This window comes from Natrix helvetica, assembly GCF_964273705.1.
Source record: "Natrix helvetica genome assembly, chromosome: 4".
NCBI classification, from domain to species: Eukaryota; Metazoa; Chordata; class Lepidosauria; order Squamata; family Natricidae; genus Natrix; species Natrix helvetica.
This window is the reverse complement of record NC_138550.1, coordinates 9,266,999-9,288,956: the sequence shown is the minus strand read 5'-3', so window position 1 is coordinate 9,288,956 and position 21,958 is coordinate 9,266,999. Positions and strand designations below refer to the sequence as shown.

The following is a 21,958-nucleotide window of genomic DNA, read 5'->3' as shown; positions in this document are numbered from 1 at the left end:
CCATCAGTCTGTTCTTATTGTCAAACTGTATCCCCCCCCCCCCCACTTCCTAGCATTTTCCCACTGAGAAAATGACTGGTCCAAAGACACTCAGCCAGCTTTTATGCCTAAGGCAGTACTAGAACTCACAGGTTCCTGGCATCTAGCCTGGTACATTCACCACTAGACCAAGCCAGCTCTCTTCCTCTCTTTTGTTGTCAAACTGTCCATGAGTATCATGGACAAATTAGTGGCCATTGGCTGCATAATATTTATTTATGAAACAAATTTAAAATGTAGTTGCCCATCATGACCTAGGCTTCCCAAGAGCATGAAGCAAACTCCTTGTCCCCAAAAAAACCCCTTTTATTCATTTACTGTGAATTCTGCTCATTCACATCCAGCAAAGTCTTTCAAGGGAGGATTGACAGTCACAGACCTTATCTGGCTTGGAGAGCTGACAGGCCGGTATCTGCAAAACTGGGCAAGGAGTCTCAGAGAGTCACGAACCAATTAAGCGAACTAACTGTCTCCTGCAAACTCCACTCCCCTTTCGCTCCTCTTTTATTTGCTCTGGGAGGGGCCATTCATCGTCCACCTTTGGCCTTACTCCCAAGTCGACCCTTGTTCCTTAGCTGTTCCCTTCGTCTGGCAACTCTGCGCATGCACACACTGGGAACAGGCTCCAGCTGTTCGTCTGCCTCACTGATGTCTGAATCTGAAGGCAGCTGCTAACTGTCAGACGACTCTGGCCCCCTCTCCTGTCTCCGACACAGAGCCCTCATCAGAGCCTTCCCCAGACTCCAGGACTGGCCCATCTTCCTCCCCAACCTCCTCACTCTCCAAATCTGCTGCCAGCTCTGCTGGCCGCTGGCAGGCCACAACAATAGGCGGCTTACAACATTTAATTTAATTAATTCTATTAATATATAATACAAATCTTTTAAAAAATACCTATCCCACCCACCCATGGCAACAAAAATACAATCAGATTAGCCATTTGATCAAGGTCAAGGACAAATCGCTGCAGCCAACTCTCCATGGCCAACTTGCCACAAGACAACTGACTGCAGCACAATTCTATTTAAAATAAGTTTTTTATTAAATACATATTAAAAACATTGGACACAATTCAATGCTGCATTAATTGTTTCATTCAGATACTTTTATTATTGGTGGCCATGTTTTTGTTGAAATTGTTGTAAATCTTGTGTTTCTGGATTGACTTTCTTATTATATTATTACTGGCCATGGTTCCGTCAAAAATTAATGTAACTTTTGTATTAAGAGCCGTGGTGGCACAGTGGTTAGAATGCAGTACTGCAGGCTAATTCTGCCAACTACCAGCAGTTCAATACTGACCGGCTCAAGGTTGACTCAGCCTTCCGTCCTTCCGAGGTTGGTAAAATGAGGACCTATGGCGAGTTGGCCATAGCCAGGTTGTCCCATCTCATTTGATCATCTCCATTTCCATTTGTGGTCCCAGGACAAACAACAAAGCCACATTTTAGGGCCTTTTTTGGAACAGCAGCAGTATGGGGACGACCAACCGTTCAGGGGGGATGATGATCCATAGAGAAGGGGCCATCCCCTAGAAGGCCCTTTTTTTGTGATGCCATCCAATGACAATCCTGAATTTATGGGACTTGTAACATGTCCTGCCTTCCCACCCTGGCAGGTCAAGTTGACATAACAGGAGAAAGGCGATTGTGGGAAAACAACCTCTCATATGAGAACAAGGAGACCGTGAACAATAAAAAGCATATTTATTGAAAATATAATTGTATATAAGCTTTTGCAAAAGGATTCTCAATCACGAAAGAGAGAAAGAGAATGTCGGATAGATTTGAATACATGCTTAAATATATTTTGGAGTCATAGTCCACCCCCCCTTACAGGTTCATGTTATACAATCTTCTGGCTACTTATCAAACAATTTCCAGACTAAAAATCCCCTTACGGAATTCACCTCATCCTCTTTCACCATAAAAGGACATAATAGGACTATACCAAGACAATCAATCCCATTATGACAGTTTCTTGAAACTGAACTGGCTGATTTTAGTACTATCAGGCTGACCAGGGCCTGGAATTTCTCAATCAACTTTATAGCCCTGTTATTCCCCTAAATCAGTGTTTCTCAAACTTGGCGACTTTAAGTCCTGTGGACTTCAACTCCCAGAATTCCCCAGCCACAGGACCTTCTCTGTGATAGGCCCAACCCTCTGGAACGACCTCCCCCCCGACATTAGAACCACTACTGACCTCCGCTCCTTCCGACAGAAACTGAAGACACACCTGTTCCGACTGGCTGGTTTGGCATAATTTATAACGTCTACCTCCTGGCATACACATTCTTACTGGTTTTTAGAGGGATAGTGTTTTAAATTTAATCTGATATTTTAAACTTTTGTATTGACTTATTTATTAGCAGTACAGTTTGGCATATTTTATCCTCCTCATATACATGTATTTCTGTAGTTATTTCTATGTTTTAATCTGTTGCATTTTAATGCGGACTGTACACCGCCCCGAGTCCCTTTCGGGAGAGGGGGCGGTATATAAACGCTAATAATAAATAATAAATAAATAAATAAAGTCGCCAAGTTTGAGAAACACTGCCCTAAATGAACCCTTTCTATAAGGACCTATTTTAATGCGTTACAAAGGTGCTGCGTGAGTTACGAAAAGTGTGAATATGGAGTCAGGTTCTTTTCTTTTCCAAGAATAACCCCATGTCTCTCAGCGATCCTTCACATGTTTAGCTTTCAACACACAGGCAAAGGTATATTAAAAAGCATTCAGGCTTCAACTGCTTGGCCGCAGCCATCATTTTGAATTTTTAGATCACCTCACTGAGGGCCGGGTGATGTTTCCCATCATTCCAGAGGGAACAAATCACAAAGCAACTCTTCCTGTGTGGTGGTGGTTGTTTTGTTCCCTTTGCTTTCAGATCGTAAAGCCAGGAAACGGAACGAAACTAAATGTTTCGCCATCCATCTTCCTGCAGTAATGAAAGAAACTCCAAGAAACCACTACAAAATATTCGAAAGAAATTCAAAACCACCCTGGGATTGAGTTATCTTAAAAAAGCAGGTCCTTCTTTCACAAAGGGAAGAGTTATCCAAAATTTTGGAAGGATAGTTTGCAGTAATCCCATGTCTTCTTTTCCCTTCTAAAATTCTTGGAGGAGAAAGGATAACACGTGTGACTATAGAATGTGATTTCTTTCCCCAAAGCACCAGAGGGTAGGAGAAGTAGTAATGGGTGAAAGCTTGTTAAAGAGAGATCCAACTTAGAAGTAAGGAGAAATTTTCTGATGGCAAGAAGAGTGAATCAATGGAATCACTTGCCTTCTGCAGTTATGGATGCTGGAGTTTTTCAAAAGTAGACTAGACAATTTGACAGAGATGGCATAGGGAAAGGGTTGGCAACCTTAAACACTCAAAGAGCCACAAAGGTCCTAACCAGAAGCCCCCCGTTCAATTCTGGAGCCCACTAGAAGTCCGGTTCCCTCACCATAGAGTCTCCTGCTAGTGTGGCATCCTTTTTCCTCTACCTGTCCTAACCGAAAGCTCTATCAATTGTGGAGCCGACCGCCAACAGGGAGCCGCAGCAGAGGGATGAAAGCGCCACATGTGGCTCCAGAGCCATGGGTTGCCGACCCCTGGCATAGGGTCCCTTGCCTTGAGTAAAGGGTTGGACTAGAAGATTTCTGAAGTCCCTTTCAGCCCTATGATTCTACATTCTTCAATCCCTCAGTTAGATTGGCCATAATTTGGTTTTGTTTTGGTGACAACAAAATCCTACAACATCTTTCTTCCTTTGTGATGCTTTAGATCGTGCAATATTTCAATACTTTAATAGGCCAAGGTATTGTGGCTGTACAGTAGGTCTCTGGGGTGCTTTAGATCCAAGAGGTTCTTCAGAGGGCACAAGAATATGAGCATGGCACCTGCCTGCAATCTTTAAACCAGCAGTGCCTGTTCCTGGTACTTTGAATACTCCAAAGTACCTTTTATAAATGAAAATTGAAGTGTCGCTCAGCTTTATAATCCAATTATTCCCCGCCGTTGTTCAGAATTCTTAGAATGCTCCACCTTCCTGATACATTGAAACAATGGCAACAAGCACTTGATGGAAGTGTTTACCATTAGACAAAGCAGGAAACTTCATTATATCCCGAGTCCATCCCCATCGCCAATTTGTTCTCAGGGGCATCCGATCAGCTTTGCCTGAAGATACAGTCCATGGCCTCTGCGTTTGATTTACATCTCCTCTGCAAATTGGGCCCGGGAGGAGAGTTGGAGAGAGGAGCGTTTCAGCTCTGAATCTCAAAGCCTGCTGCTTTGTAGAGAAAGTGATTAAAATCTGGCCTTGTGACCCATATAATTTCTCTGTACGACACTTTTTGTATTGCTGTGCTGCCGGAGAAGGAATCCCAGGTGCAATTTAATGAATGATTTAGCATCATCCAATCAGATTTTAACGAAGGATTCGGATTTTTTTTCGAGAGGTGGGGTGGGGAGTGATATAAAAGCTGTATGGAGATGTATTTGTGTATATGGCAGTGATGGCGAACCTTTTCGGCACCGAGTCCATTTCTTTTGGCCATTTTCAGGATGTTTTTCGGGCCGTTTTCAGGCTGGGTTTTGGGGGACATTTGTCAGGCAGTTTTTCAAGCAGTTTTCCGGCACTCCAGTGCCCATGAAGACCAGCTTCTGGAGTGCCCCGGAATCCAGAAGAGCAGCTGGCTCTGCATGCCACCTCTGGCATAGGTTTGCCATCACAGGTGTATGATGTTACTCTGTTTCCCTGAAAATAAGACCTCCCCGGATAATAAGCCCAATCGGGCCTTTGAGCGCATGCGCTAAAATAAGCCCCCCCCCCAATAAGCCCTTTCCTAAAATATTGAACCACATGTGCAGCCTGTCCTTGCCATTTCCTGTGGGGAACATGCCCTACGCGTCCCACATGCACCTGTCACCCACATGGAATGATCTCGCAGAGGCTGCTCCTGCAAAATCCATGCTCCTTCTCTTAGTGGCGGCCACAAAAAGAGCAGCAGGCCCAGAGACGCTAGGGCTGGCAAGAGCGTGCCAGAAACAGATTTTCCGGCCCTCTTTGGATCAGCTGATCCGTGGGCCACAGGCCGAGGTTAAGGGGCCTCCTGCGCCTCAAAAATAATAGGACCTTTCTGAAAATAAGGCCAAGCGCTTATTTTGGGGGGAGGGGATTCAAAAGAAAATAAGACCCTGTCTTATTTTCAGGGAAGCACGGTAATACCACTATCATCTTTGTCAAAATTCCATTTTTAACAAAACCATGCAGCGGTGAGATATTTTGTCAGTACAGACGTCTGACTTACAAAATCCTCAGGGCAGAAAATGGATGATATTTTAGAGTAACCCATGCATAGCAATAACAATGGAACACCCAGGTGAAGGGAATAAGACTTCAGGTGTTAGATCATCGCTTTGCCGTTTGAGGTGGCATCTCCTGTCTTGCCAAATGTGTACCATTTATTTCTGAAATTGGCTTTTGGAAGAGACGTAAGAGGAAAATAGTTCTGCAAAATAACATTGTGTAGCATGACTGAACGGCCACATAAATGCTTTCCGAGAGGATCATTAACCTTGTAGAGGAAATATTATCCCCTGTCATAATATTTATTACTTAACAAGATGCTATATGATTATTTTTATTTTTGTATATCTGTTTTTCTTTCTTTTTTTAACTTTCCTTAAGGGGCATCAACCATGGTAGAAAATCAAAATGGCAGCTATGACTGGATAACCAAAGCCATCAATTCATTTTTTTAAAATTCCCTTCCTCCTTTCCTCATTTTCTTTAAACCTGCTTTGTCCTTTTTTTATTCTTTCATCTTAGTTCTCTACATCATGAAATAGCAAATGTACAGAGGAATGCATACACGGGACTTCCATTAAAACATACACCAAATGGAAGATGTACATGATAAGTAAAGTATCAGGCCCAAAGTACCAAGAATGAAGTGTGATGTTACTTCTAAGTAGTGGCTTTGTTCTTGTTTGCCTTGAAACAGAATCTTGCCAGATTAAAGTGAAAAAAGAAAGAAAGAAATAAGGGTGACATCAGTGGTGGATTCCTACATGTTCAGACCGGGTTGGCAGAACTGGTAGTGGTTTCTCAGCTTGGGTTGCTGGAACTGTCAGTGACCCATGCCTACCATGCCCCCAAATTGGTTCCCCTGGTGGCACCACAGGTACCGCCATCTTGTTTTTCAGTTCTGCGTATGCACAGAACAATTTTAATTGCACTGTGCATGCGTGCGCGGAGTACATCAAGTGCTTGCAGAAAGCGGGCACATGAGTGAACCAGCAGTAGTGCCTGCCGGAACTCACCCCGGTGTGAACATGATAGCAGTCTTCCATTGTCAAACACATTGTGGGGCTGCCACAAAGAAGAGAGATTCAGCCTATTCTTCAAAGCACTTGAGGGCAGGACAAGAAGCAAAGGGTGGAAACTCATCAAGGAGAGAAGCAACCTAGAACCAAGGAGGAATTTCCTGGCAGTGAGAACAATTAATCAGTGGAACAACTTGCCACCAGAAGTAGTGGGTGCTCTAACACTGAAGGTTTTTAAGAAAGAGATTGGACAACCATTTGTCTGGAATGGTATAGAGTCCCTTCCTTGAACAGGGGGTTGGACTAGAAGACCTCCAAGGTCCCTTCCAACTCTGTTATTCTGTAAAGCTGTCTATTTCTCTGTCTTCTGCCTGTCTATCTATTTATCAACCTCCCTACCTACCTACTTACCTATCATCTATCATAATTAAAAACTGCCCATCTCCTTCACAGAGGAACTCTTGGTGGTGTACAATAAAATATATTCTGTGAATTGCTAGGGAAAGTCCACTCTTGGTCTCTTCCAGTTCACCAGACATTCCAAACTCTGCTTATCCAGAGGTGGGGTTTCACATAATTTTACCACCGGTTCACCGCACACCAAAACTGTGAGTGCCTGCGTGCACGTTCGCTTCGTGAATGTGCGCACCTTCTGTGCCTGTGCTTTGCTTGCACAAACAGCTTGCATGCATGCCTGCAGCTTAGAAAATATGGCTAAATAGGACGGCATAGAGCCCGGGATGCCCGCAGGTCGCCACTACCATTTGCCCGAACTGGTCTGAACCAGCTGAATACCACCACTGATGCTATCTCTTTGCCATCTGGGAAAGAGCCCATCCCTCAAGGCTGTCCAATTACTCAAATGGCAAACCGTCTCACCGGAAAACGAAAGGTATATGGGAACGGAGAACATTGATGCTCCTGAGCATGTGATTTTGCCCAACGAGCCTGGTTTGCATCTGCTTTTTAAAAAAAGGTTGGACAAGGGACACCATGTTCTGCTACAGCTGTGCCAGTGACATCTCTCAGGCTGTCAACCCTCTTAGATTGTCAATCCCCCAAGTAACATGTCCCAAGAAATAAAACCCAGGGCATCCATCTTCCTTTCAAGTCTGTTTATTAGGAACATATTAAATTGGCAAGGACTTGGTGTAATTCTGACTCTGGCCAAGATCTGGAATTACACCCAATAAAAGCAAAAGTTCGAAACTTTCCCCTGAGTCATAATCTCCAAACTATTCTCAGTCCATCAGTCCAGTGACTCCAAATGCCAACTTTGTTCAGCTGCAGGCGCCTTCTCTGTTCCCACGGGAAAGGAATGCCACCTAGAATGCCACCTAGGCATAACATTCCCTCTTTATCTCTACAACTCCCCCTTTCAACCAGTTAGAAAGTGGCGAGCCTGAAGTATCATTAAATTCATTTACTCACAAACCTAAAAAGCTCATGCAAAAAGGATACAAAGGCTACAATAAAATATGGCTACACCAGCGGTAGCTTTCATACTTTGTTACCGCGGGTTTGCTGCGCGCGGGCCAGCTCGCTTCATGCGCACACGCCCGCTTCATGGGCACTCTCGCTGTTGTGTATTATAGTTTTCCCCTCTGGTCCGTTCCACCAGAGGGCGCTGTGCTCGCTGCTGATTGGTTCCCGGTTTGACAGCCGGCATATATAAAGGCTGTCAAAGCAGGGCACAGCTGTTGCCTGTTAGCTATGCGCGCGAAATGTGAATGGCCGTACTGGCAACCTGTTACCATTAAAAGCTGTTAGCTGCTTTAAGTCCTGGCTCGCCTCCATCTGTCCACCCGAGTTCTCCCTAGCTAGAACATGCGCCCCCTTCCACGCAAATGCCCAGCCTTCTGTGCACGCGCTTTGCTTGCATGCACACTTTCTGCACATGCGTCCAGCCTGAAAAACATGCCTAAATGGGACGGCATAGAGATGGGGTGGGTGGGGAAGCCCACCAGCGATTTCTGCTACTGGTTCAGGCAAACTGGTCCAGACGGGCTGAATGCCACCTCTGGACTACACATATGTCATCTTCAGGGTTTACATAGATTTCTTGGTGTATACATTGCAGCCTTGCAAACTGCGAGAAGCAAAAGCGTTCATGTTCCAGCTTGTTAAGAACGCGGGTAGAAGTGCGCAAGTTGCTGAAGGGAAAATCAAAACTTGTCTCTTCCCCACTTTACAAAATCTTTTAGTGTACCTTATGGAGAGGAGCTCAGGCTCTGTGTGACGTTTATTCCCCCGTGTTCCTGAATTTCCCGTGGCAAAACCGAACAACCTGTTCTCTCTCTTCTCCTAGTCGGGAATGTACTACATCTGAAAATAAGCTTTCACGCCAGTTCTGGGTAGCTGAGAGGTCCATACTTGATCTTTTAGGTGGCTGGAGACCAGAGGTGGTATTCAGCCAGTTCGGACCAGTTCGCCCAAACCGGTAGTGGAAATCTTGAGGGGCGGGGTTTCCATTCATTTTCAAGCCATGCGCATGTGTGCAAGCTGTACGTGCGAGATCAAAATGCATGCGCAGGAGGCCGAGCTCATGCGTGGATGGGGCGCATTGGAGTGAAACACTCACATTTGCAAACTGGTAAGGAAAGGAAGTGAATGCCACCCCTGCTGGGGACCAAGAATGGGCGAGTAGGGGGGTATCCCTCAAATGCCAAGCACAAAGCTGTGAATTTTCTATCCTTTCCCAATTTGGGCTAGCATCAGATAAATTCTCTTGTTCGTTTTTTTGTACCTGTCCTTATTCCATCCTGCACATCAGTCTACATCCTGCCTTTCTTCAGGAACTCATGGTGGCATATTTTCCTGTTTCATCCCCACCATTAACGAATGACTAATCTATATGGCTACCTATCTCAAATGCAAGACTCGCAACAATTTAAACATGGTATATGAAAGATATTTAAAAGCGAATCCCTTCTCACCCTTATGGGTGGTCTGTGTCTAACCTCAGTAACAGTTCCTCTACCAATGGCATGGAGAGTTGGAGGATCTGCATAGAATCTTGGCTGTTCCTAGTCCTGCATTCTTATGGACAGAGACCTGATGTTCTGTTAGGAAAATTAATCTGTGAAATGACTTACTTCTAGAAGTAGTGGATGTTCCAAAAGTAGAGGGTTTTAAGAAGAGATTGGACACAGGCCTTTTGTCTTTTAATGACCCCATAATCCCTTGCAATGGGGTGAACTCAGAGCAACTGAATTGAGTTGAGTGTTTAATGGCCAGATGCCCTTCCTGTCGCCATTGCAGAGTTTTGTTCAGCAGATATATTCCCTTTGTGCCCAGAGAGAGAAATATCTGCCTCTATCTAGGATCAAATTCACAGCCTCCTGATTATGAGATGAGAGTGCCACCTCCAGGCCAGCGCACCACTCCATCTTCTAGAAGATAGATGCCTATCCCAAATTCAGGGTAAGGATTCTGTCCAACGCTTCTATCCAATCTGAGCAACAGAGTAAAGAGTGCAGAGAAGAACAGAGATGATTAGAGGGGCACGGCTAAGACATATAACGGACAGTTGCAAGAGCTGGATATGTCTAGCGTAATGAAGAGAAGCAGCAGGGGTGACATGATAGCAGTCTTCCAATATTTATGGGGCTGTCCCAAAGAAGAGGGGGACAACCTATTCTCCGAAACATCTGAGGACAGGACAAGAACGAACGGATGGAAATTTATTGAAGAGAGACCTGACCTAAAACTAAGAAGAAATTTCCCATCAGTGAGAACGATCAATCAGTGGAATGCCTTGCTTCCAGAAATTTTAGGTACTCCAACACTGGTGGTTTTGAAGATGAGAACGGACAGTCATTTGTCTTCTGCTGGAGCAGGGGATTGGACTAGAGGGCTTCCAAGTTCCCTTCCAACTCTGCTATCTGTTATTCTGAAGAAGCCTTTTGCACTGATGCTACTTAACAGTCTAAGGCACACGATCACCTAACCTCTTCTCCGTTGCTTTCCCGACTGTAACATTCAACTGCTGTCAAGAAAAGAAACTAAATGCTTCTGGCAAGGACTTCTCTTAACAAATCCATGCTGGCAACCCATTTTTTTCCCTCCCCTCCCACAGATACTTGCCAAATTGAATTTTGATGATCCTATTGTCTGGCTCGATCTGAGTCAAACGCAGGAAGCTAATGTTGCATTTCTGCAGAGCATTTTGAATGCATTGATTGCGCACGAGCTCACACATCAGATGTTGTGTGCTTACTTCCGAAAGGAAATACCCCAATTCATGACTCAAGTTTTCCTTCAGAGGCTATGGGGTTTTGGTCCCCAGTTTGCTCTTCTTCTTCCCAGAGGCTGGATTTACATCACACATGGTTTACTGAATCCACCGCTGTCAAGTCTCCAAAAGCAACACATAACCACAAATGCTAGAGTCTTGCAAAGCCTCCTTAATTTGGTTTATTGCAAGGGAAAGTGGATTAAAATACATAGAATATTGATGAATAGGAGTGGAAAGGACCTTGGAGGACTCCTAGTCTGACCTTCTGTTCAGGAAGGAGACATTATATCAACCTAGATAAATGGTTGTCCAATCTCTTCTTAAAAACTCCCAGGGATGGGAACAATTTCTGGTGATGAATTGTTCTGACAATGAGGAAGTTTCTCCTTATGTCTAGGTTGGATCTCTCTTGGATGATTTTCCATCTGTTACTTCTTGTCAGGGGTCACAGGCGCAACAAAAACCTGGAAGAGGAATAGGTGACACCATGTGTGCCAGGCAACATGCTCCTTGTGCCACTTTGGCCACACATGCCATAGGTTTGCCAACACATATATAAGCCATATTCCTGTTCTGACATTGATAGTGGATAGAAAGATATGTTCTGCTACATTTCAATGCAGAATAGTTGACTGCTATAACAAGAAAAGCTGTTAATTCCATTTTTTTTTTACATATTCCTTTGTTCCAGAGTCAGCCTCCCATGTGTCTTTGAGGCCGTCAACAAAACGAATCCATTGGTTAAACGGCCCACGTTTTTTGTGCTACTCATCCTGTTCTAATTCAGGAGCTGTCTCTGGAATCTCTTAATTATAGTAAATACTCAAGAACGAATTGCCGAACGTCCTCAAATTTCATCTATCAGAATTATATTTGGCTATCTAATAGAAAAATCATTCCACAGATGGCAGCTGCTGTAACTCTTCAAGCCAACAATAACAACAGCAACAACAACAAAACCAATGAAATGGTTCTCCCATCTCCTCCAGCTTCCTGGCAGACCGTTCCATCACTCGAGCAGATGTAACCATAATCAGTGCTAAGAAGAATATCGCCAGAGATACAGTTATGGGCATGTTGTGTGGGAAATGGAACAAATTGGGTTTTCCGGGGTGTGAAGGAGTTACGACACTTCTATTTTGGAACAAGTTAAGCGGGAATCATGGATTCCATTTGAAGGAGACTTCCAAGCTATTTAGCAGGCCAGCTTTAATGAGACTCTTCTTTCCTTTTATATTTTTTTCTCCCCATCATGGTTAGCCACCATATATTACAAAGCAGGAAGAACTTGCGGTTTAGTTGGGGGATTCTCTGAGTCCCCTTGTGTTATAGAGCTGTGGTGGCGCAGTGGTTAGAATGCAGTAGCGCAAACTAACTCTGCCCATAGGCAGGAGTTCAACTCTGACCGGCTGAAGGTTGGTTCAACCTTCTAACCTTCCGAGGTCAGTAAAATGAGGACCCAGATTGTTGGGGAAAATAGGCTGACACTGTAAACTGATCAGAGAGTGGTGTAAAATACTGTGGGGCAGTATATAAATCTTAAGTGCTATTGCTATCATGGGTGCATTAATGGAATACTTAGAATGGAATATCTGGGATACATTTGAGATCCTGGTTCCCTCTGAAACTGCCCTTTATTTATTTACTTACGTACTTACTTATTTGGAAATTTATATTGCCGCCTATTCACACATGGCGACTCAAGACGGCTTACAAGAATAGATAGATAGATAGATAGATAGATAGATAGATAGATAGATAGATAGATAGATGATAGATAGATAGATAGATAGATAGATAGATAGATAGATGATAGATATAGATAGATAGATAGATAGATAGATAGATAGATAGATAGATAGATAGATAGATGATAGATACATAGATGATAGATAGAAAGATAAATAGATAAATAGATAGATGATAGATAGATAGATAGATAGATAGATGATAGATAGATAGATAGATAGATAGATAGATAGATAGATAGATAGATGATAGATAGATGATAGATAGATAGATGATAGATAGAAAGATAGATAAATAGATAAATAGATAGATGATAGATAGATAGATAGATAGATAGATAGATAGATGATAGATAGAAAGATAGATAGATAGATAGATAGATAGATAGATAGATAGATAGATAGATGATAGATAGATAGATGATAGATAGATAGATAGATAGATAGATAGATAGATAGATAGATAGATAGATAGATAGATAGATATACACCATGTTTCCCCAAAAATAAGACAGGGTCTTATTTTCTTTTGACCCCCGAAATATGGCCTTCCCCTTATTATAAGGGGGGTCTTATTATTTTCTGACAGGTGGGGCAGGTGAGAAGCGAGACGTGTGTCTTACCTTTCCAGCTCCATCACATTCCTCGCCATTGTGTCCAGGGAAACATGTAAAAAAAAAAAAAACCCTTCTCGCGAGTTCAATCAAACTTCTCAAACTCCCGAGAAGGTTTTTTTTACAAGGTGCTTCCCTGGACACAACAGTGAGGAACGCGACGAAGATGCCAGTCTTTGGTAAGATGTGTGTCTCGCGGTGGGGCGCAATTTGGGGGTAGCAGGTGGGGTTGGGGATGGGGCAGACTGGGCTGTGACCCTTACCGGACACTGACAGCTCCATCGCGTCTCCTGGCCAGTCTGTGCAGGGAAACACCTTGCACGGGAAAGAAAAACTTATATGGGGAAGCCAGATTCACTTAACAACCGTGTTGCTGACTTAACAACTGCAGCGATTGATTTAACAAATGCGGCGAGAAAAATCATAAAATGGAGCAAAACTCACACCACAAATTTCTCATTTAGCAACATAAGTTTTGGGCTCAATTGTGATCGTAAGCCAAGAACCAGCTATATTATTTATTTATTTATTTAATTTGATTTCTTATCAAATATATTTTTGAGCAGTGTGCAGAAAGCCAGCTCAAAGTACAGAGCTCTCCCTGTATTGTCTGCTGTAAAAAGCATTTCATATTTAACTCATTTTTTACAGTAACAGTGGGAAAAGCTATATCATGCACGCACTTAGCAACTTTGCTAGATTGCCATCGTTACTTGATTTAGGCATGTACCCGCCCACAGAAATTGAATATATGAATACATAAAAATTGGATAAAGAAAAGAAACGGAAATTGAATGAGGAAAAGAAATAGAAATTGAATAAGGAAAAGAAATAGAAATTGAATAAAGGGAGGACATAATAGAAGTTGAATCAATGAATAAATAAAAATGTAATAGAGAAAAATGGAAATTGAATAAAGAAAAGAAATAGATAAAGAAACGGTGAATAAAGAAAGGAAATAATAGAAATTGAATCAATGAATAAAGAAAAAAATGAATAAAGTAAAAGAAATTGCATAAATAAAAGAAATAGAAAATGAATGAATGAATACTCAATAAATAAATGGAAATTGTATGAGCGAATAAATGAAAATCAAACGAATAAATGAAGTAGCAATTGAACAATTAAATAAAGAGGCCAACATTATATTTAAGATTTTCTCAAAAGAAAAATTAAATAGGAAAAAACGTCTCTTCAACTGTCTTTATTTCAGTCAGCAAATCTAAAATGCCTCTCCCATTTCAAAGGTAATTATCTGGGGAAAACCTTGTCCTTTTTTTATAAATACAATAACTCTGCCGTCTGCTTGTAAACATGCTTGTAAAATGTGTAGCAGAGCTTAAAGAGGTAGTGGATTAAAAATGACATGATCTTTTTTTCTGGTGATTCCCCCCTAGGCCTTCTTTTTAAAAATAGATGTAGCACAGAGATGAACGCAGCTTCCTTTTCATTTTATAATCCTAACAATCCTGAAAGATAAGAGTAGATTGTGTAGGAAGTTTGTGGATTGCCCATCCGATGGGTATCTCCGAATTGAATGATCCGCTGGACTAAGTCCAGATCTTTCTCTTCCCTCCCGCCAAACAAATATTTTCCAGATGCGTCGGCAGAAGCTAACTGTGACAAGCTAATAGCTAACTGTGACAAAATAAAAACATGATGTAAGCCTCTGAAATTTCTTGCAAGGGATTAAAAAAAACCAATGAGTTTAATTCTCAGCGGCTTTTGCATGGTGACAATAGCAACAGCTCTTAGACTTGTATACCGCTTCATGGTGCTTTTACAGCCCTCTCTAAGCGGCTTACAGAGTCAGCCTCTTGCCCCCAACAATCTGGGTCCCCATTTTACCGACCTCGGAAGGCTGAGTCCATCTTGAACCGGTCAGGATCGAACTCCTGGCTGTGGGCAGAGTTTGCCTGCAACACTGCATTCTAACCACTGCGCCACCAGGGTGATAATGACTTCATCACATAGATTCTGCCATTAGATACTTATGGTCTGATGTCTTATGAAGATATGCAAGTAGCAGAATTGATGCATGATGACATCATTGTGCAGTTGTTGTTATTTGTCGATATATGCTCATACTTCCCAGTTGTTTGGGCTTCTGTGCACCGGCTAGAATGATTGTTACAGGAAGTGCTAGGAAGTGAAGTGTGTGCATACACACACACACACACACACACACACACGGGAAGAAAGTTCTCAATGTTTCTGTCATTAGTATCATTTTGATTCTTACAATATCACTGCCAGCAATTGTTATTAGGATTCTGTGGTTAACAATGTTAGTTCATTGTCCTGATTGAATTCAAATACTGCTTAACTACCATCAGCATTCCATTAAAAATCATATCTCTCTTGTCAGTCAATCCATTAATCTTTTAATCTATCAGCATTTTAATATGCAACGTCTTATCCGAAGGATCTATTGAAAATTCATATTCGGTTCCATTAGTGATTGTCTTCAATTTCCTTGTCTCCGCGGCTGACGTTTTCCACAATTAAAACAGAGTTGCAATTGATTTTTTTTTCCTCATTCTTTTTTTTTCCTTTTCCTTTCTAAAAAATGCCCAAAATGTTTATTTTTCTCCTCCTCCTTCCCCTCCCAAAAGAAGCCACTTGAGGCTCTCTATTTATTCTCCATCATCTTTTTCTGACAGATAGTCATTTACTCCTACGATATCCCAGAATGATGCTTTGTTAGTAGCCCAGGAGAGAATGGAAATGATTATATGTAAAATGATAAATAATAATAAAATGATCTTTTGCTATCACTAGCAAAACAAGGGGGGGGGGGGAGTCAGTGGGGAAACAATTGATTTATTGCCACTTTAAATGATGAACCTCACTCCCAAGCAACAACTGGAGAATTTATCCTCTTCCTTTAAAAGAAAAAAGACTAATGAAAAGGTTGTCTCCCTTCGTTCATTTCCTGCCCAAAAACAGAACAGACAATTTGGTGAGTCCGTTTGGGTTCCGTTCAAGTGTAATTTCATGGCACACAAGTGTCACCAATGAATGAATGTGATGGTTTAGCAGTTAAAGACCCTGGTTCGCAACCCAAGCGCTACATGATAGGGTGAGTTCCTGTTACTTACTCCAGCTCCTGCCCATGTAGCAGTTCAAAATCATGCAAGTGCAAGTAGATAAATAGGTACCATTTCGGTGGGAAGCTAACAGTATTCCACACTCCACGGTGATAGTCATGCTGCTCACATGACTATGGAAGTGTCTTCAGAAAATGCTGGCTCCCTCGGCTAAGAAACAGAGCTCAGCACTGCCCCCTAGAGTCAGACACAATTGGAGAGGGGAAACTTTTACCTTTTTAACCCAATCTGGGAACCACCAGATATGCTAAATCTTAGCTAGAATTACTCAGGGGTGAGATTCAACTGGTCTGGACCGGTTCGGGCAAACCAGATGTTAATTTTAATCTTGTTCGCTGAACCGGTAGTTACAAGGACTGGCTGACCCCTCCCACACTGCCCAGCCCCTCCCAGGAGTCTCCACTTGGCCCATTCATCATGCCAGGTAAGTGCAGGGCCTACACGGAGACTCTGGGAGGTCGAAAAACGGGCCTACTGGAATGGGTCAATTTCCAGCCACCGGAGGGCCTCCGGAGCCTTGGAGAGGCCGTTTTTGCCTTCCCGGAGGCTGAAGAAAAGCCTCCGGAGCCTGGGGAGGGTAAAAACGGACACAGTCCCACCTTGGTGCAGGAAGCTGCCTAGGCCATGACCCACGGCCATGCCCACCCAGCAACTGGGTGGACAGGTGGTTGCTAAAAAATTTCAATCCCACCCTTGGAATTCCTAACCTTAATTTTCCCATCCTAACTTTCCCAATACATCTCAAGGTTGCGAGATTGGTGCCAGGTTGCATTACTAGAAGTGTTGACTCTACCCACATGGAGCCTCATTATGGTATGATTTTGAACAGAGCTTGTGTTGAAACGCTATTTTTTTGTACTACAGTGATCCCCGGAAGAATCAGCGTACGCAACCGGAACAAGCTGTAGTAATCATCCTCATCCTGGCCTTCACTCATCAACTCCATCTTCATCTTCATGGTCATCCTCATCTTCAGTTTCTTATTTGCATTCTGTATAAGGTAGTCCTCCTTGATCCTATCTATGCCAGTTGGGTTGCTGTAAAAGAAAATCACAATTTTCACCAGCTTGATCAAATAGTCTTGCAAAACTTTGTATAGGGATCAGTATAGATTTCACAAATAGGCTCAGCTTATACCATATTTTTTGGAGTATAAGACGCACCGGCGTATAAGATGCACCAAGGTTTTGAAGAGGCAAATTAAAAAAAGAAGTAGGTAGGTAGATTGAGGGAGAGAGAGAAATACAGTAGGTAGGGAGGGAGAGAGAGAGTAGTTAAGTAGGTAGATAAAAAGGGATAGAGAGAGAAATAGATAGAGATAGAGAGATAGAGAAATGCAGTAGGGAGGGAGGGAGAGAGAGAGAGTGTGTGTGTGGAGGTAGGTAGGTAGGTGGGTAGGTAGAGGGATAGAGAGAAAGAAATAGAAAGAGATAGAGATAGAGAGAAATACAGTAGGTAGGCAGGGAGAGAGAGAGTAGGTGGGTAGGTAGATGTTTCCAGGTGTATTTATCCATGTGCTGGAGAAGGAAATCGCTGACAATCTGCAGCACCTAAGACTTTGTTTCTGCTGGGGCACAGCACTTGATCAATGTAATTCTCATCAATCAGTTAAAGAGCTTTCCAAAAGGAAAAAAAGTTTTTGCACTCTATAAACCTCCCGAAAATAGCCTGCTTTTCACGAAAACGGGCCCGTTTTTTAAAAGGCATGAATAGCCTTGGGGGGCTTGCAGAGTACTCCGGGGGGCGGCAAAACAAGAAAAACACGGCCCGATTTTCACAAAAACGGGCCCATTTTTTGTCAAGAAAAATGGCATGCATAGATTTTCTGGTGTTTCTTTGAAGACCTTTTGCTTCTCATCCAAGAAGCTTCTTCAGCTCTGACTGTATGGTGGGGGATGGGAGGATTTATATTCCTTGCAGACAGCTGGTCATTTGCATCCTTTTACAGAGTTGTTGAGGCCACTTGGAGGTTTGCCTGTGTGCTCAGGTTCACCTGCGTAGTGCAAATAGGTGTGAAACCTTCTTGGAGCTGCTGAAAGGACTGCGTTGTGAACTGGAGATAGATGATGTCCTGTCTCTCCCGCTCTGTTGAGAGGGGGCTGTTCAATCTTAAGATGGCCTCTTTGACCCCTCTTTCAAACCAGTGGTCTGGAGCAAATGGGTGGGTTGCACTACTCAAGTGACTCTGAGGACACAAATAAATCTCCAAGTGGCCTCAACTACTCTCCAAAATAATGCAAATGACCAGCTGTCTGCAAGGACTATAAATCCTTCCATTCCCACTATCCTGTCAGAGCTGAAGAAGCCTCTTGGATGAGAAGCGAAATGTCTTCAAAGAATAACAAGAAAGTCCAGTTGCCACTTGATAAAGCACCTTTGGGACAACCATGAGCTGGATGAAAATCTCCATAGGCATTTGGAGCTGATGTAACTCATTTCCTGCCCTTGTTTTGATTGCCCCAATCAGAGCTTTGGAGTAATAGTTGATCTGTTACATTATTTTCATCATGCAATAAACCAGTTGCTTTATTGGACAAAGTTGTCTTCCAGTAATTCCAAGATTTCTCATTGGTGGCTGAAGTAATTGCTCTTACTTTATTTTGTCTGATTTGTGTGGGGGATCAGCCAGGAGTTTCAATGAAGGTTCGGCCACAGAAGTTTGAGCAGATGTTCACTAAAATTGAGCCATACAGTAATCTTTATCTATCTATCTATCTATCTATCTATCTATCTATCTATCTATCTATCTATCTATCTATCTATCTATCTATTATCTATCTATCTCTCTATCTATCATCCATCTATCTATCTATCTATCTATCTATCTATCTATCTATCTATCTATCTATCTATCTATCTATCTGCTGTATACAACTGGCTGTCTGTGTGTATATTCCAGCATAACTCTATAACACCGCGAGCAATTTCAACCAAACTTGGTAGACAGATGACTTACACTCTGGAAACAAATACTGTGGGGAGTAAGACACCCCTAACATCCCTCAGGGTGTGTGTTCTGTTAAGATGCAGCCTGTTGTGCCTTAAAATGACTTCTGCTGTACTGTCGTAAAGTGGCTTCTACTGTACAATGGAGTTGCCATGGTAATGGCTCCACAGTACTCCACAAGGGGGCTCCCTCTGGTAAGGGGGAAAATCCAACATTAGAAATTACATTTGGTCGAGACATTTCCCCCTTATAAATAAAAACCCGGGCAATGCTGGGTTATTAACTAGTTTATCCATAAAAAGGATTGCCTGTGCCAGTGGGGAGGTATATAAGAGCAAATTGAAGGATTTGTTAGGCATGAGAAGTTTGTTTGTTTTGTTTTGTTTTGTTTTTATTGGATTTATATGCCGCCCTTCTCCCAAAGGACTCGGGGCGGCGTACAACATTAAAAAACACACATCCCAAAAGTTAAAAAGAAATTAAATATATATCCAAAAAAATAATAATAATAGAACGTGTCTTCTATGTCTTCTTTGTCTGCTCCGTAGCCCTTGTTAACTTCAGATCCCCTGGTTATTGCCAAGAATATATGCCAGTAATTCCCTTTCATGGTTCAAAGGAGGCCTTCTCCATACACAGAAACATTTCTTCTTATATTATTATTATTTTTAAAATCTCTGCAGTGATGGCTGGGCCGACAGGTATGATGTGACAGATGGCTACCAGCGCGAAGCTGCCGGTGGAATAACAATCAAGCTGCAGTCTCCAGGTGTGAAATGGTTTGATGATTATTACCTGAAGCTTCAGCCAGAAACCAACCAGCGAAACCCATGGTTTCAGGAATTTTGGCAGCACCGGTTCCAGTGCCGACTGAAGGGGTCCCCACAGGAGAACCCCAAATTCAACAAGACCTGCATCAGTAAGTCTTCTGACTCTTGCATCTTTCTGTAATTGAAAGCCAATCATTGTCCGATTGTGGTCCAAATGGTTCATGATACCCAGGTCTAATTTATTTGAAAGGATGTGGTGGCTCAGTGGCTAAGACCCTGAGCTTGTCGATCAGAAAGGTCAGCAGTTCGGCAGTTCGAATCCCTAGCGCCGCATAACGGAGTGAGCTCCCGTTACTTGTCCCAGTTTCTGCCCACTTAGCAGTTCGAAAGCACGTAAAAAATGCAAGTAGAAAAATAGGGACCACCTTTGGTGGGAAGGTAACAGCGTTCTGTGCGCCTTCGATGTTTAGTCATGCCAGCCACATGACCACGGAGACGTCTTCGGACAGTGCTGGCTCTTTGGCTTTGAACAGAGATGAGCACTGCCCCCTAGAATCAGGAACAACTAGCACATATATGTGATGGTTACCTTTAATTTATATTAGAAAAAGAGCTTACCTTGCAGAATTCCATCTGAGTCGGTCATCATGACCAGAGATTTACTCTTCCAGGCTTTTGGACTTGTGATGGAGCCCATCCTCAGGAGACTGGGCTGTTCTGTGAGTAGTATTTATGTAGTGCCTGGCTGTGTGTGGCTTTTGGTTGTTAACTGGGATCTTGATTGCTTACAATTGTTGGAAGAAATGTCCATCTGGGTTCAATTCCAAGTGCGGAGAAAGACACACACACACATATACACACCCTCTCTTGGTCCTTGCCTTTGAGCTTCCTGTTCCTGTGCAAGAAATGTATCCTATTGGCTGCTGTCAAATTCCCTTGTGGCTATGCAATCATAGCTGAGGTCGTTTGTCTCCCAGGCTTGGTTGAGTCTTGCTGGGTGATGCAATGAAGGACAATTTCCTATTGTGGCTCAATGGCTTTGCCCTGAAGGATAATAACCATCACCCTGGAACTGTTCTTGTTTTTAAACCTATAGATTCTGTAGTTACCTAGAGCGTTCGTGATAAATGCCGTGTCAGATTATATTGCATTACTGGACAACCTGTGACCCATTGGGTCTTCCTTTCAGAGGTATTTCCTTACCTAAACAGAAAAATAGATTGACCATTTTATTAAACAAGATGTGTGGCCAAGGAAATATAGATGTTTTTCGTTTCACAAGGACATTTTGGGGCCGATGTGCCATTCTTTAGGAATACTGTAAATGTTTTCATTTCTTTTTTCCCCCTGGGCTTTAAAGCAACAGACAGCTGCCTCTGCTGGGATATCAATTTCTCCAGAGAAATCAGCACATTTCCCATAGGTTGTCCTAGTGGTGAAATTCACATTTTTTTTACTACCGGTTCTGTGGGCATGGCTTGGTGGGCATGGCAGGGGGAGGATACTGCAAAATCCCCATTCCCTTCCCACTCCTGGGGGAAGGATATTGCAAAATCCCCATTCCCTCCCCACTCCTGGGGGAAGGATATTGCAAAATCCCCATTCCCTTCCCACTCCTGGGGGAAGGATATTGCAAAATCCCCATTCCCTTCCCACTCCTGGGGGAAGGATATTGCAAAATCTCCATTCCCTTCCCACTCCTGGGGGAAGGATATTGCAAAATCCCCATTCCCTCCCCACTCCTGGGGGAAGGATATTGCAAAATCTCCATTCCCTCCCCACTCCTGGGGGAAGGATATTGCAAAATCTCCATTCCCTTCCCACTCCTGGGGGAAGGATATTGCAAAATCTCCATTCCCACCCCACCAGAGGTGGTATTTGCCGGTTCTCCGAACTACTCAAAATTTCCACTACCGATTCCCCAGAACCTGTCAGAACCTGCTGCATTTCACCCCTGGATTGTCCTTGTGCTTTATGTATAGTGAGAACAAACACTTCACTGAATTGGGTGGCAATAAAAATTGGATGGATGGATGGATGGATGGATGGATGGATGGATGGATGGATGGATGAGGAACTATGCTGAAGAGGTGCATCTTCACTGTTTGATAAATTGAGTGTAATTCTTGGAATCATGACAATATCATTTTTAACACACCAATGTTTG

At 42.9% G+C, this 21,958-nt stretch overlaps 1 protein-coding gene across 1 annotated transcript in view; it reads left to right on the top strand.

Moving 5' to 3' along the window:
• The window catches only part of GRM5 (glutamate metabotropic receptor 5), a gene marked incomplete at both ends in the record, with an annotated part of 241,386 nt that overhangs the window by 146,740 nt on the left and 72,688 nt on the right, over positions 1-21,958 (top strand). Inside the window, 1 exon segment of the mRNA XM_081952370.1 lies at positions 19,705-19,940. Within this exon segment, the coding sequence (XP_081808496.1) occupies positions 19,705-19,940 (236 nt within the window).